At 39.3% G+C, this 17268-nt stretch overlaps 2 protein-coding genes across 2 annotated transcripts; both read left to right on the forward strand.

The window, feature by feature from the left end:
- The first annotated feature begins 1777 nt into the window (after positions 1-1777).
- On the forward strand, positions 1778-5702 carry cox8a (cytochrome c oxidase subunit 8A). The gene is made up of 2 exons (XM_033642209.2): positions 1778-1963; positions 5351-5702. Exons 1-2 carry the CDS (start codon positions 1847-1849, stop codon positions 5447-5449), a joined length of 216 nt encoding a protein of 71 aa, XP_033498100.1. The 5' UTR covers positions 1778-1846; the 3' UTR covers positions 5450-5702.
- Positions 5703-7169: 1467 nt separating this feature from the next.
- LOC117267523 (glucosamine-6-phosphate deaminase 2) lies at positions 7170-16587 on the forward strand. Its single transcript, XM_033643484.2, has 7 exons — positions 7170-7266; positions 7786-7921; positions 8030-8131; positions 10040-10222; positions 10866-11050; positions 11249-11423; positions 13292-16587. Exons 2-7 carry the CDS (start codon positions 7798-7800, stop codon positions 13348-13350), a joined length of 828 nt encoding a protein of 275 aa, XP_033499375.1. The 5' UTR covers positions 7170-7266; positions 7786-7797; the 3' UTR covers positions 13351-16587.
- Positions 16588-17268: the final 681 nt, after the last annotated feature.

Consider the following 17268-nt stretch of genomic DNA (forward strand, 5'->3'; position numbering starts at 1 on the left):
CCTACAGGTCACAAGATAAATGTGAGGGGTCATGAGATGATTAATGGGAGAGGAAAAAAGAAAGTTCCAATATACAAATCTGTTTTTTCATTTTGGGGATATTTTTTTCTAGTCTTTATTTTTTGTGTAATAATGGATCATTTTACCTCTTTGGTCCTTGAAAAGCTGTTTAAATGAAACCATGTGTGGTGGAGTGCACCTTTAATGCAGTGTGTGTAAGCATATAGGACTAGTGAATGCAGCCCCAGGCCTGCCTCCTCCCCAAACCACACCTCTAATCAGTGCAAGATTATATAAGGCACTTGGTGGCTGGATTCATTCTTTTGGCTCCTGTCCTCTTCCCTGCTGTCGTCGCTTGTTTAACAGGTATGTAAACTTCCCTTGGACAAGTTGGCTCTTTTAACCCTGTGTACTCAGTTGCTTGCTTTTTGTTTTCAGCTTTGACCTGAGCACAGTGCATGTGGAAACCCTGCTGTCTTGCCTATCTGAATGATCTTGTGTTAATGCCCCATGTCAGAGGTGGTAAGTAGGGTTTCAACACAAACATTGTAGTATACAGCATAGTGAGCCCTGTTTACTTTGTCTTCCCTTTTTGTTGGTTAACCCACTCCTGTTTCTTTTGTTTTGCCCTTGTTTTGTCCTTTTTATTTAGCCTTATAGTTGATTTGCTGGAATTGTGCTTATTTTGCTAATATTATTAAACTAATTGAATTAATAATTTTTGTAATTTTTCTTTAATTGAAGCAGAGTGCCATCTTGTTGGGAGGCGAGGTACCTATGGTGTGGTCCTTACACTTTATGCGAGTAAGAGCACCGGGACACTAATGTAGCATTGCACCATTTGGCCATGAGTAGAGTTGTGTTGCACCTGAGGTGAGTAGGTGGTGCCACCCCTGGGCACTCAGTCTGCCTCTCCACAAGTGGCCTCTACTTACTTTACTTAGTTTTTGTTTAGTTTAGCATGTTTGGACTGAAAATGTTATCTATCTTGTGGTTTTACATTTTGCATTAAGACACTTTAAGCTAATTGTATTTATCATTGTATCTAATTCCCTCTTATTGGTATTCGTGTTGATCTGATGTTTTCTTTTTTCTCAGCAGCTCCAGTCCCTGCCTATCTGCTTACTTTTGACAAATCTAATAAAACATTTGGTTTATTTTGACTTCATGTCTCTGTCCTTGTTTCAGTAACTAGTCTGTGTGCCCTATCCCCAATTTTCCACTGAGTTTAAGGTTCCTGGAAAGTGTTTTCCTGGGGTGTAATTCCCACAGATGGCTTTTTGTCACTTTTTTGTTTTTCCCAACTTCATGCCTTAGCCACATGTAGTAATTTCAGAGGGGAATGTATCTTTAAAACTGCTAGCAACTCAAAGGCATCTCATACATGGCACAGCACTGATTTTTAGAGGACACAAGTCAAATGACGTTTCACAAGGTTATTTTTATTTGTTTTAAATTGCCTTGAGTTTTTTATATAAAATCTTAATAGTAACTCCAATAGAAAATATTTGTCTAATAGGCTATAGTGCAGGTAAAAAAAAGTCATTATTTCCTCTTAAAATGTATTGTAAGTATAATAAAGTAAGATAATATATACATTAAGTACCTCCATTTTATTTTAGTAAATGTACTCTATCTATGGAGAAGACCAATGATGATGACCAATGTTTCTGACAATAATGGATCCCTCCATGTATGTCAACATCCGGGACAGTAGGTGGCACTAACGCGACCCGCTAGTCATTTCCGGTGAGAAGAGAAATGACCTTTCCATTGAAGCACTTCCTCTTCAATCCATACCAGCTTCTTCACCTGAGAGGACATCGTTTCGCCGTAGCAGACAAACATGCCGGGGCTCCTGAGAACCATCGCCAGCCGTGCTGCCCCTGTCCTGCGGGGACACACCATTGCCCAGAGGGCTAACCTCTACACCGCCCCAGCCAAGGAGAAGGTCGGCGCAGTGGTAAGTCTGCTGTTAATGACTATGGGCTCATGCTAACTGCTAGCTAGTTAGCAGCTGTTAGCTTAGCTGTCCTTGGCTGATGAGGTCAAAATAGTTGATCTAAAAGGCAGCGAGCAGTGTTAAACATGTATTTCTTAAATGCTAACGTATCCAATAAAGTGAATTAAAACGTGCTTGTCCGGTGAAGTATTTAAGTCATTCTCATAATTTCCACACTAACGGTTTCCTTTCCTTCACGGAGTTAACGCTAGGCCCAAGCTAACACAGTAAGTTAATGCTATCTTAAGTCATGTCTCTGCGCGGTCAGGCTTGTCTCAAAGTATCGTCGAACTGTTAAGAGTACTTTAAATGTAATGACGATAATTACAGGAACAGTTACACATTTGGTACTAAACCCGAGCGACTTTTGAAGTTGTTATTCGCAATGCAAGTTAACCAGTAACCTTTCAAACACTAGTGTGCAAGACCTGTTTGACCCACCACAGTCTTCACACACAAATCTGGAATGCTGTGTTTCTCTATTTTCCCAATCAATATGCACTCAGCTGTATCCTTGTTGCCTAAATAAAACTTGTATGCTATTTTAAATATTGGGAGCATGGTTACAACTCTTTTTGTATGGAGGTCTGTGGGGGCCGCCGGTAGACAGTACCCTTGTGTTTTAAGGCTTATAAAATACACCTGAACTCGGGAATGTGTAGGATATTACAACAGACCTAACACGTTATGTCACACCGTCTGCCGTGGCTGGAAATGCTGTCTTAAGTGATGTCAGTGAGGACGGTGCTTTACTGTCCACGGGACGCAGTGTTGTGATAATGTAATTGTGCTACTGATCGAAACGGTATTGATTTATGTCGATGATGACCCGATGTTTTACTGTCCAGAGACCCCGCACTGATGAAAACATTTACATCGGCAGCCGCCATTTTCTTACTGTACATAACCATAGCGTATGTCTTGCACAAGAGAAGTTTTGTTTTTTTTTCCCCGTTTTGTTCATAGTTTCAATAAGCGATAAGAAAACAAAGATTCTTCTCAGAATGAATGAGAATCAGCATTTCTCATAACAAACTATTAAATTGGTGCAGTATCTTATTGAATTATGCATTATCCATAAAAAAAAATCTTTCTATATGACTATCACAGATCACAATCATATCACACCTGAATGACCTTACACAGGGTAGATGATTTTGATGTTCTTAAACTCAACTCAACTTGTTACATTTGAGCATGTTTTGTATGTTTACTTACAGATGCATGAAAAGTGGTTTGGTGAATAAAGTTTTTAGATTAAGGATATTTAACTTTCAGATACATTTTCATCATATATGAATACATCCATAATAATTAGAACCACATATCATCAAACACCAGTTTTTAACATTAAATTGTGAAAACTCACTCAATCAGTACATTTACATGCACAGTTAAGTCAGGCTATGGTTATAGCTCCACTAGGTCATTTAATTGGACTACTGTCCTTGTCCCAGTATACAAGCGAGGGAGGGGAATCGGTTTATTGATCCAAGTATCTCTGACTCCACTATAATAGGCAGAGATATGCCCCCTTTCAGCATGTTAGTATTGGAGTACGTCCCAAGTCTCTTATTTTACACTGCTAACTCCTGACTTGAACCGGAAGTCGTTCGAGCTCCGCCATCTTTAAGGCCGTCTCATGTCTCTTATTCCTGCCCGTAAGGAGTTAGCGTTAGGCGTTAGGAGGGATCTGTTAGGTGCAATGAGTAAGGTAACACGAGAGGTTCCTAACAGGAAGTCTTTTTCAGCTTGAGGCCATGACGTATAAATACCCACCCCCTACGTCTGTCTCATTTGAACAAGATGGCGGAGAAACGGCGCAAGTGTAACCGTTACATGCATTCTTTGCAATGAATGGTTACGGCTTTGATCAGCGAATATAATGTGACTTGGGATGTACGCCAAACGCTGGCTCCGTTATGCAGCAGATCCAGCTGTGCCGCCGTCATCAGAAAAGGACGTCGCTTTACGTGACGCTTCAGAGTAAGGCCGTCTCATGTCTCTTATCAGCAATCCTCGCTCCTCACTCCTAACTCCTGACTCCTTAAATGTTTTCCTAAGTGGGAGGGACTAAACAGTTAGGTAAGGTGGCTAGGTTAGGTGGTTAGCAGTAATTTTAAGGGACTTGGGACGTACCCTAGGTCATTTAATTGGACTACTGTCCTTGTCCCAGTATACAAGCGAGGGAGGGGAATCGGTTTATTGATCCAGGTATCTCTGACTCCACTATTATAGGCAGAGATACGCCCCCTTCCAGCATGTTAGTATTGGACCTTTTTCAGGTTGACATATTATGTCACAGGCCAAACAATCAAGCGTGGTCCAGCTCTTCCACCACTTTTTCAAACAGGTCGCCATTCCGTGTTTTCCTCCCATCCTTGTATTTCAAAACTCTTTCAGCTGACATAGCATGAGCTCTCCTCGTCTGGCAAAAAATGCATGGCTCTGGATGTAGTTTTCGCAATGTTGTCACCAGCTTCTTCTTTTTACGTATTTAATGCTATCCGACTTCCGGGTCAAAGTCCAGGGTGGAAACTGTGGAGCATGCACAGAGCACCTGCGTCAGTTTGGATCCGATTGACTGTATACATGCAGGAGTAATTCGACTCCCAATCGCATTATCTGGGTGTGTTAGTCTGACTTATAGAAATTCAATTTAGTACAATTTCGGTCAGAACAACGTGTCAGGATTTAGTGGGACTAACACAATAAATTAATAACTTTTCTCTAATGTCATGTAAGTGAGTGAAAACCTATCAACATCAGTGCATTTCACTATTTTCTTTTTTTTTTTTTTTAAATCGGTGTGCATAGGCTATTCATGATCTGGGGTGTACGTTCACATCACAAACCTAAAGCAGAAAGGCATTAAAACTGTAAACTTAATTTGTTTTTTAATATTTCGCAAGGCATAAAGTTATTGCGATGTTTAACAGCATTATGGCTTATCACACATTTTCCTGATATCATGCAGCCCTAATACAGAGTATCCAATAACATTCTATAGCTACAGATAATGATCAAGTTTAGGTCCTCTGCTTTGGATGAAAGACCAGTGGGACTGCATACATAGCTGGATGACACTATGCCACTATCAGCATATTTAAAAGGAAAAAACAATGAGAAAAATTTGGGCGGGCAGTGTAAATATATTCTCTACATAGAAAAAAAAGAGAACATTGCTCCCCCCAAAAAAACGGATGTGAATATCAACTTCAGATTTGTTCAGCAGTTTAAACACAGCCTTTGACACACTTTACAGGGTGTATTTAATGCATCCTGTTTTCTGTAGCAGTGAAGATGCTGATTGGCTGTCAGCTGACTGAATCCTCTGTCTTTTGTCAGGAATCTACCGTTGCTCTCGGCTTTTTCTCCCTGGCCATCCTGGGACCATCTGGATGGATCCTGGCCCACTTAGAGGACTACAAGAAGAAGGATGAATAAAGTGGACATTTTAACAGCCTGGTACATCCTGCATCTCCTGTCTCCAGTGACAACCTGGGACCATCATCATCATGCTTTGCTGCAGAGAAGAATATGGAACAAGTTTACCTTCTCTCTTCTACCTCTCTGACAGTTCCACTCCACTTCCCAGATAGAAACCAACTGTTACAAAATGCTCACTCTGATACATTAATTATTGTGTTGCACCTCTTTCCTCTTAACAGTATGATACAAGATTAAATTTTAAACATGACTATGTTGCTTGCTGTGTATGTTTTATGTGTGCTTTGGATAAGGCTTTTAATTTACAACATTTGAAGATTTGTTACAGCGTTTCATGCTGCCAGATTTCTGTTAAACAGGTTCCACTGGTTTTTAGAAAAAGATCAGCGAATATTTGCTGCAGGTAAACCACACCCTCTAGATAAAACAAGGACACTCATCAGCATTAGTGAATGAAAGAAGATCCTTAAAGGACAGTTCACCCCCAAATCAAAGATGGATATATTTCCTCTTACCTGTAGTGCTTGTTTGTTTTTGGTACTTTGAGGACCACAAGCCAAGTGCCTCAAGTTCCATTATATTTGAGAAAAAGCAGACATCTCTACAGCGGGTATCTCCAACACATGGCAACTCACACCAAAACAAACTAGAATGATACATTGCACTACAGGTACAGAAAAAATAAATATTTAAGATTTTTGTGGTGAACTGTCTCTTACAATCCAGTGCAGAAGATTAACGGCAAAATGTACTCAAACTATCAAAAGTAAAAAAAAAAAAAAAAAGTTTATGGAATAGCTTCTTTTCATAGTGTTTTATAATACATCACTGGACATTTTCAAAATTACAGCAGTGACAAGGCATCACCACAATTTTTTTTTGGCCTTTATTTGAAATTTTACTATTAAAATTATTACAATGTAGTGCAGTAAAAATACAATATTTGTCTTTTTTACTATTCCAACAATGCGATGATGTACTTTATTTGTGATTTATATAGTTTGTTTGACCAAAAAAATTGGTTGTAAAAAAGTGGTTTGTCCATAGGTCATAATCAAACTTGAAACCAGAAGGCCACCGGTACCATAGGGAAAACAAAAGAAGCTCCTGTCTCTTCTGGTGAAAATAAACAAAATAGACCCGCCCATGTACCTGCCTACATATATAAAACCTACCTAAAGTGCTTTCAAGTTTTTGCAAAGTAAAGAAACACAAAGAAATAATGAAAATAGCTCCTACTACTAGCAAATAGCTCCTACGCTGGTTACTGTCCAGTTAATTTACCCAATTTTCCCTGAAATTAGTACATTGCAAAATTACATATACCTCCATATGATTGCAGTCCATGTAAGACTCAGGTAAGCAATATTTATTCAGGAAACAATATTTAGTACAGGATGGAGGGGGGCTACAGGGGGAAACAAAATCATGTTATGGCCTTCAAGCAAGCAGCTTTTTAGGCTTTGCACTTACAAAGCCATTACTGCAGGAATGGGTGACAGTGTCATGAAAAAAGTAGAATGTAATAAAAAAGTTACACAGGTAAAAATACTATAACTTGACAAAAAGGAATTCAATACCTAAACCAACCACTCAACACTATATTTACTGTTAAATTCTCTTTATTTGAATTTATCTAACAATTTGTCATTATTATTATTAGTAGTAGTAGTAGTAGTAGTATTTTGGCTTACACGAACTTCCGTACCTTCCACGGTGAAATCACTTGACCGGTAACTGTTAGCTTGTCACGTGACAAAACAGCCGCCCGACCTCACATGACTACTCGTCTGACCAACAGCGGATTTTAACAGGTAAAAACACGAAATATCTGAACTGTGTTGTTCCTGTTAACAAGTTGCTAACTAACGATATTAGCTTCATATTAGCTTAGTGACACTAACCGACTAACCGTCAACAGTAACCATCCACTAAACTTAGACCAAGCCGCTCCTGCTGAAGTTGCTCCGCTTGCTAACATTAGCCACCGCCTCAAGTGTAGTATCTGACTTTACCAGAGTCCTGCTCACGTACAGTGTGACCTGTATGGGACCGTCTATATCTGCCTCAGTAGCAAAGAACAGCCAGTCCTTTTTAAAGCAAGCCTACATTTGTGAAGGCAGTTTAAATAAGTGACGCATTTTAAAGTAACAACTTTGATAGTCAGCTAGCACAGAGCGCACTCAGCTGCCAGTTTTAGTAAAGACGTTTGGTGTGGTGCGTCCTCATTCTGCCTCTCTGTCACCATCACATTAGCAGGGCGCCTTTATAACTTCGGTGACTGTGACCGTTTTCTAAACTGTGACTTAATTAAATTCTCTTTACTCCTTTAGTAAATCAATACAATGAGGCTGGTCATTCTGGACGACTATGACCTGGCCAGTGAGTGGGCAGCAAAATACATCCGCAACAGAATCATCCAGTTCCGGCCCTCCGCTGACAGATACTTCACTCTGGGTTTACCTACAGGTGAGCACCGCCCACACAGAAAGGAAGGTGCTAGTAGGGTTAGTTGGCACAAGATCTCTGTAACTTTATCAACATTAAACGGAACGTATATCAATGTGTCTCTTTCAGGGAGTACTCCCTATGGCTGTTACCAGAAGTTGATAGAATACTACAGAAGTGGAGATATTTCATTCAAATATGTGAAGACCTTCAACATGGATGAATATGTTGGTGAGTTAAAGACTGGCTAATTGATCACTTAACTTTTCTGTTAATTTCATACTTACGTCATTGAACTTATTTAGTATGCGGTGTTGCTTTGAAATGTTTGAAAGATATTTGAGGAGTCGGCACTGGAGATAAAGCCTTCTGGCTTTAAATCAAAGGCAGGCTATTACTTCACACACTATTAGATATGGTCAGTCAGTCTTGTGCAGTGCACTACATTCCACTAGTGAAAAATCAATGTGTAGTCTTAACTTGAAGAACTCACTATACTTCAACCTGCGACTGTGATTGACTGCAGTGATTTTAGGCCACTATACACAGTGTGATAAGAACAGTTATCTTACAGGTTTATTTTGTGTCACACTTTGTGAAATGGTCAAGAAAACTGTGATTAGCAACATTGTGTAATTAATGTTTATATATAAGCAGATACACATCATTTACCTGTTTCACCACCTGTGCCACTCTTTTGCTCTGGAATCGCAATAAAGAAACAAAAGCTTTGGACATAAAGCTTGTGCTTCTTTTGTTCTAGCTCCTACTACTGCAAATGAAACTTACCATGACATGGTCACAGTCAAAACTGCAGGTCATACTGTCGTGCAGAAAACCTTTTTCTTATACAAAACTTTTACAGATGAAACATGTAAAAGGTATTAAAGTAGGGATGTCAAGATTAACCAGTCAATCAAAATCAATGTATTTATTTTTTTCCCCACCTAATTTTAGTGATCATCAAGCCTCTGCAGTTGAATTAACATCATATTATGCATGCATAATCTTATCATGATGGCCCACCAGCAGATGGAGACATGAAATACAATACTTTTCAATGTATATAATATTCATTCATTCATTGCACAAATTAAGAAAAAACATGTCGGCCAATTCTGATTTTAAAGCCAATGTTGGCTGATACTGATGACGTGCCGATATTATCGCGCATCCCTAATTCCTGCATTGCTGCCCTGTGAAAACCCGTCCCTGTAGGATATCTGGGGCTGTTCTAATGATTGTTGCATCCTGAAATCCCTGATTTCACAGTAGCCTTTCTTAAAAATTGCAAAGCATGTCGCTAACCCTGGCAGCAGGAGTAAAACTCAGATGACTTCATCACTCAGAAATTCTGTAAGGTGACACTATCAAACAAAACAGACTTGTTAGAAATGCATGGAGGTCCATCCAGTTCACATCAGCTAGCTCTAGATTATGTTATATTTTTATCTGAATTGCTCATTTTATACCCTCCACATCCTCGCGGCGAAGATGCTGCAGCAGTTTTTTTTGTTTTAGTGTATATCTGGCCCTTAAAGGGGGAAACCACCTAAATTAAGATTTTCAATGTTATTTTCATGGCCTAGGGAGGTTGAATCAATAATTGTGAACATGAGAAACCAGAGAAGTAAGTCTTAAATTAAAATATAGTCTGGAGCTGCTCCATAGACCCACAAATGAGCTTTACTCAATTGTAGTATTCTCAGATCCGAAACAGAAAATGTTTGCTGGCTGATATGAAGAATACAACTTTTTTTCCCCTATCGAAGACCTTGATATCGATATTGCGCAATTTTTAGTTGGCTATATAATGCCCAGCCCTAGTACCCTTATACTCTGAATGTTCCCCTGGGTGCAGTCAGTGTCATCTTGAACATCTTTTCGAATTCATTTTTTTTAATGACATCACAGATTTGAGTTTTAGCACTCTAGTTTTTGGATTTGGGAGAGAGTTGTTAATGGGAACCAATATTGTTGGACTGTCTCAGACCATAGAAATAACATGTATGAATTTTGAAAATGGGCGTAGTTCCCCTTTACAGTAGGAAAAAAAAGTGCTGTCTTTACCCTGGAGGCTGGAGTCATGGCACTACATCTTTTTGGTAAAAAAAAAAAGGTGACCTTCTTGTTCTCCAGGTCTACCTCGTGCTCATCCAGAGAGCTATCATTCCTACATGTGGAACAACTTCTTCAAGCACATCGACATCGATCCAGCCAATGCTCACATCCTGGATGGAAACGCAGAGGACCTGGAGTCAGAGTGTCAGGCCTATGAGCAGAAGATCGCAGAGGCTGGAGGAATTGAGCTGTTCGTAGGAGGTCAGACACATTGTTTCTTATATTGTTTTGTCTTCCATACATGGGGCGCGAAATACCACGTGCATATGCATGGTAGCGCAAATAAAATCTGAATTCTGCACGCACTGGTGTAAGTAATTTGATGCAGAAAATGTGTTGTGCAGGGCTGTCAACACTCACGTGTTGACTACAAGACTCACACAATTGACTCTTTTCACATGGCCTTATACCACACGCCAATTGTTTACTTTATCATTTCATTCATAACTGATAACATTGCACTGTGAAAATGGGACATTGAAAGTGATGGGACAGCCAAGACAGCAGTAAGGCACAACAGCAGTACTGTAAAGCACTGCAGTTAAGCCAGCTGCCATTTGCATTTTGATGCATCCCTGGTACTTGGAATGGATGAATAAAGACTTGCATTACAACAATGATTTATTACATATCATATAAATAAATTAAATAAATGTTTTCCCTCAGAGATTTGCTGAAACTTTGATGTAATCTTCAGGATGACCCTGATTACGACCATGTAAAACAAGTTATCAGTTCAGTATCAGTTATCAAGTGAGGAAAATTTGCATAAGTCATCTCTTGGGTGAGAGAAAGTTGTCTTTAGCTCAGTCTTTGACCGGTTCCTCTCATTGTCTCTCTGTAGGTATCGGCCCTGATGGTCACATAGCGTTCAATGAGCCAGGTTCCAGCCTTGTCTCCAGAACCAGAGTGAAAACTCTGGCTAAGGATACCATTGTGGCCAACGCTCGTTTCTTTGGCAACGACCTCTCCAAGGTTCCCACCATGGCTCTGACTGTGGGAGTCGGAACTGTCATGGATGCCAAAGAGGTTAGATTAACCAGATTATCATGTTAAGATATTCTGTACCATATATGAACTATTTAGACATACCTTACAACCTCTGGCAGTTTAAATACAATTATATATTTAAAGAATACCTATTGCTTCATTCTTCATGTTCCTTTCCTGGATCCACAGTAGGAAGTAGCTATACTGACTATAACACTGTTGTTGTCTTCTGCTCAGGTGATGATTCTGATCACAGGAGCACACAAAGCCTTTGCTCTGTATAAAGCCATAGAGGAGGGAGTGAACCACATGTGGACTGTATCAGCATTCCAGCAGCACCCGCGCACCATCTTTGTCTGCGATGAAGACGCCACCCTGGAGCTACGGGTCAAAACAGTCAAATACTTCAAAGGTACCGACAAATAGTCTGTAGAAAAGAGTTTGCTGATATAAATAAGGTGTACCAAATATGACCAACACCAGTGTATAGCAGTACATTCTAACAACAGCAAACAGCAATCCATAGGCTTAACAATTAACATCAAGTGGAATCAACACCTACAGTATCTTAAACCATTTAACACAAACTGAACATTAGAGCCTTCATGGAGACTGGATTTATTGTAGGACTGTTGGATTAGACTGGATTAGTTTGAACTAGGTCGACTTGATATACTGCCAACTAAGTGCACATGTCCTGGAATATTTTCCAGAAAGCAGGTTGAGTATTAAAAACTCTGAGTTAGTTAACCTTGAGATGAGGGAAATTCTGTTTTCAGTTCCACTAAGAGAGGTAAGTTAGACTTTGGGTCAGTTACAATGGTAACTGACTCAATGATCCTAACCTGCTGCTGGCAGGTTTTCTTAAACAAACCCAGAGTTTCTCTCTGTCTCAGCCAGACACGCTGTTTCATTTCCTCATTGATTCAGTCGGTATTTAAAGCACGCATCGAAGCGCAACAATTAGTGGAGGTTTACTGTGCGGTACGGAGATTACTGTAATGGTACGGAGTTGCAGGCTTTAAACTCTGTGTGGGTGTGAACCCTTACAGAGTCATAGGGCTCACATGTGAGCTCTTAAGCAAGACTTATGGTTGTGCGTAGACCCTGCGCATGTAGCCTACGCATGTCACATACGTTGTTGTGAGCATTTTTACTTCTGTGGTGGTGTGTCTGTGTCACTCCACAGTTACACTTCCAAAACACTAGTCGGTGGCGGAGGTTTCTGTGAAGTGCTGTTAACTATAGTTGATTCAAAACACACATTAAATGTGGCTTAATAGAGACCATTGCAAACACAAGTACACAAATTGGCTACACTGTAACTCACAGCATTTACAGACAAACACATTTTCCCCACAAATACAACATGCTAATGTTATTAGCACAAGCCTATGGCATTTTACATTGTATAAATTAGCCTAGCGTCTAGCTATCTTTTCCTCTTCTCATATAAAGCCAGGGACAACAGCAACATTTAACAAAGGTAACGGCACACACTTTGGCTCCATTACAACTCACAAAGTTCACAGACAAAACAACTGTCTTATACTAAACACGTATCCAAAGAAATACAAAATGCTAACGTTATTAGCACAAGCCTATGGCATTTTACATTGTATAAATTAGCCTAGCGACGAGCAGAGATTTCCTCTGTTCATATGAAGCCAGGATAAATCCCGAATTATAAATCCCTGAAGGATAATTCACACACAAGACTTAAAATGCTATTTTAGTGGAGACTTTACTGTCTTCACAATTTATTGTTTCTTATCTGTGAAATACAAGTAAGTTAACGCTTCATTTCCACTAAGGGAAAAAGTGTCAGTATACAGAAACAGACAGGAGATCTGCGTCATCGCGATGCATAGTTACAGTTACACAATATATATATATATATATATATATATATATATATATTTATACTGTGCAATGGTAGAAACGTGTACTGTTTCTACTGCTGGAACTATTCAGGGTATGTGACAAATCAGGGCTGGATCCGCACGTCATCTCATGATTCTTGCGATTCGTGCATCATCTCATGATTACGCCTGCCTTGCAAGGTAATGTTGTTTGGGCAGACATGGAGGAAGAGAGAGGAGTCGTAAATACAAAAACTTGTAACACTTAATATTATTGAGCTCAGGTACATTAAAGCTTCCATCCATTTCCATTTTCTGTTACCGCTTATTACATTTTCAGTCTTTTGTTTTTAACGTTCTACTGAGCTGTATGTGTGTATCTAATATGTTTTTATTATCCATTTTGTGTTCATTGCAGGTTTAATGCATGTTCATAATAAACTGGTGGACCCAGTGCTCAGCATTAAGGACCAGTGAAACAGAGAGGATCACCAAGGAGGAGAGCTGAAGGGAAGACGGTCAACATGACTGGACAGCCTTATTACTCTGGTACTGTTCTCTGCCTGAGGACCGGACTGACTGTCCCGACCTGTGCGTATTGTTCATGCATACACTTGAACTGTCTTTGGATAATGTTACAGTTAATTAATGAGAGGTCAATGATATAAGGAGATATGCCCTCTGAGGTTCTTTGTTTAGCATTTAAAGGGATAGTGCCAGGTTACGTTTTCTAATCACAGCTGCTGGTCTTCACTGTTGTTCAGTATGCGAACATTAGAGATAAGATTTAAAGTCATGACAGTAAACATAAAGTCATTATTTTGTTTGGTGTGTAAAGACTGTGAATGAAACAGTACAGTATCTATTTGATATATTTTCTTTATTTTTCATCAATGATTCATCTCCCAGTTAGTGATTTGACAGGAAGAAGCAGAAACTTGGACCCTAATATTTGATCATTTGGATATCTGTTCATTGGTTTCAGTTTTCACTTTTGGGATTCAAATTTTTTTTTGTTTTCTTTTTGAGAAATGACAATAAAGAAACCATAAATACATATAAAAGTCAGTGTATTCCATACACTGACTTTTTTGTTTGTGGTGGTCCACCACAATACCAGCATGACCACCACATGTTGAATTTATATATGTATTTTTTACCTTAAAATGGCCAGTGTTTTGATTTGCTCAGCCTCTCTTTGCCCCTCTCTCTCTCTCTCTCTCTCTCTCTCTCTCTCTCTCTCTCTCTCTCACTCTCACTCTCACTCTCTCTCTCTTTCTCTTTGTTACCCCGCCATCCCTCCGCCTCCCTGTCGCTAGGACATTACTGCTGCGGGAGTGTGAGCTCCACACTGGGGACAGTTGGTGAGAGTCTGCCTGGTCGCACACAGTGACGGGGCTAACTGTTAGCATCACATGGCTAAAGTTACCCAACGTTTGTTAACAAGGTAAACCACAGAGTCAAGTTGTTCCAGTGTCGGTGTGAGTTTGTTGGGGCCATTTAACAGCTCAGTGTCAAATGTTAACCACTGCTGCTATGTTAGCTCGTGCTAACCAGGCAGTCGTTGAACTGACACAGAGGAGAGTGCTCCGGAAATGGTCCATAAGTGCTGCGTCTCACCAGTTTAACACAAACACTAAATCGTATAAATATAAATCTTGAATTTGTTGGATGCTGTTTCTTCACCTAGAGGAACCTATTGATTAGTACAGAGGCTCATTGAGCAATTATGGAACTTAAAGAGTTTGGATTTTTAGAAGTGGGCTTGTATGAGGTATTTATCATAGTCAGTGTATTACCAACAGTAGATAGGAGAAGCAGGCAGGAGACCCAACACGGAAGCTTGATGTGGGCGGGGTTGGCAATAAATCAAGGATTAGCCACCTAAAAACGTCCTACCAAAAACAATAACAATTTATGTGTATGCTGTATTGAGAGTATTTTCACTGCTTTGACTTTCCATCAGACAGCAATTTCAGATGGAGTTATATGGAGATGAAGTTATATCACTCTCTTCAAAGCCAGACTCTACTGAGAAAAAACATTGATTTAACATCGCAGAACACAGGAGCTGTTGGTCTACTGCTGCCTCCATTAGTTAGGGTTTTTTGTGTTATTGTGTGACTTTGGTATTTGGCACTCACCAAAGTCACACAGTAACACAAACTAACTAACTGATAGAGGCAGCGGTAGACCAACAGCTCGTATGTTGAGTGAACCAAAATGACTGTTTATGTCAATGGAGTCTGATGGCTTTGAAGAGAGAATAGATATGGAACTGCAGCCGTTATTGGCTTCCCTATTGGAACAGGCTGTGTGACAGAAAAGAGGTGAAAACACTCTCAATATAGTGTGTATTCAAACTGTTAATATGTTTTGCTGCTGACCCCTCCAGCACAGTACATTATTTAGCTTCCATTTCAGCACTCCTACCCATTTTCCAAAATGAGTGCATACTGACACACATCTACTGTTGCTTACACACTGACTATGGGTAAGAACCTCAATCAACCCCACTTCAAAAAATCTGAACTCTCCCTTTAACATCAATAAATGTCATCAGAAGTGACCTTTGATTCTGGTCAAACTGTTGCTTTTGTAAAGTGTATGCATATATGTATCCAAGGAATGTGAATTGCATGCCGCTTTCAGCAGCTCCGTGCTTCCCCTTTGCTGATGGTCACACAGCCACAGTGCTCCACTGCAGGACACTAAACAAGTCAAACCTGAATTTTACATCAAACTTCAACATTTTACAAAACCTTGTTTAACGTCACAAAATCCCAACTCAAGGTCCACTTATTAGCTTTGTCAGAGCTTTTCTTTATCTACGAGTGAAGATGCTTCAGTTGCACCACGTGACGTCAGTATAAAACTTTAATCACATGTCAACAGTTGGAGGGTATGGTTTGACATGGCAACCTCTGTGTCTGTTCAAAGATGCTCTCTGGTGTCCTCCTTGATCTTTCTCTTGTCGTCCACTGACTCCTGCTCCATGCCCTTTGACCTCTGCTCAGTGGATGCTGTGAGTAGTTCTAGTCTGGTGTTCTCAGACAGCTGATATCTGTTTCTAATGTTCATACAGTCTCTAAAATCAGATTTCCAACAAAGCTAGTTAAGTGATTTTTTGGTTTGGATTATTTTGTCACATACTGATGTCAATGTAAAAACACCACATTTGATGTAGTTTTGTGCTGTTACTTGGTGTGCGAGCATGATTGCTAAGCAGCTGAGCGTCACGTTTTTTTCTCTTTTTTTAATGTATATTCTTTTTTTTTTCAAATGGGAATCAATGACTATTGATTGTTTCTCGGCACTAAGGGTCAGCAGCTCCTCTGCAGCAGTGGTCTGTCCCACCTCTAGACTGCTGTCCTGTGCATGCAAAGTGAATGTTGACTGTCAGTACTGTTGTATATCAGACAAAGTGTAAAGTAGACCTTGATGACATTATTCACCTCAGTGACTATCTAATGTATCTCTTTAACACTTCACTTTGGTCAGTAGCCTTTGCAGCATTTTCCACTGTAATGATGTCATTTATTTCCTTCTTAAGTGTTTGGTTATCACATTGTGTTCTTGGTTTTCTTTTATTCTTATATCACTCCCATTGTTCATCAGGCTGTTACAGTTAGGACTTCTAGTCAGTGTTTGTGCTCACATGCTGTAGTTTTAAACTCCTTATTTTCCAATGACAATAAAAAACTTTGCTAAGAATTATTTGTTCATACTACTTTATAAAAATACATATTATAATAACGCAAAGGGGATGCAGATAGCCTTTTTCCGACAAACAGTATCATCCTGGTAACACTTTTAAGCCCTCCACGTTGTGATGCACTTTCACTGTTTTGTCACATGGGGGCGGTCACTTCCAAGATTTGAACCAAGGGCAACCATGTGTACTCTCATGAGATGTAGTTAGATTAAAAAAAACTGGCTAAACATTTTTTTAAAAATTCTTATTTATTTATTTTAATTCACATACATAAATACAAGACAAAAGGGAAATGGAAAAGGTAAAAAAAAATGTCAGTTGTCAATACATTTGAATACAGTTCAAACTTAAATCTTAAGTAATTGTTGCATGAACAAGAGTTCCTAAGATCATTATTGTTATAAATCAAATGATTTTGACAGCAGAGCATTTCTAAGTCTCTTTATGTACAAAGACACAAGAATCCAGTAAATGAACATTTTCATTCCATAAAACAATTCCACAATATTAATTAAAAAAATTGACCATGGGATGTCTTATACAAAATAAGATGAATATTCTGAGCCTGGATAGTTGTGTAATTATGGAATTGTGAGTTATTAACGAAATGATATCTAAAACTACAAGGTAAATTTGTAATCTTATATTTCACTTACAAATCTGAAGAATAGTAATGTCAA

Source organism: Epinephelus lanceolatus, chromosome 15 (assembly GCF_041903045.1).
Source record: "Epinephelus lanceolatus isolate andai-2023 chromosome 15, ASM4190304v1, whole genome shotgun sequence".
Taxonomy (NCBI): Eukaryota; Metazoa; Chordata; class Actinopteri; order Perciformes; family Serranidae; genus Epinephelus; species Epinephelus lanceolatus.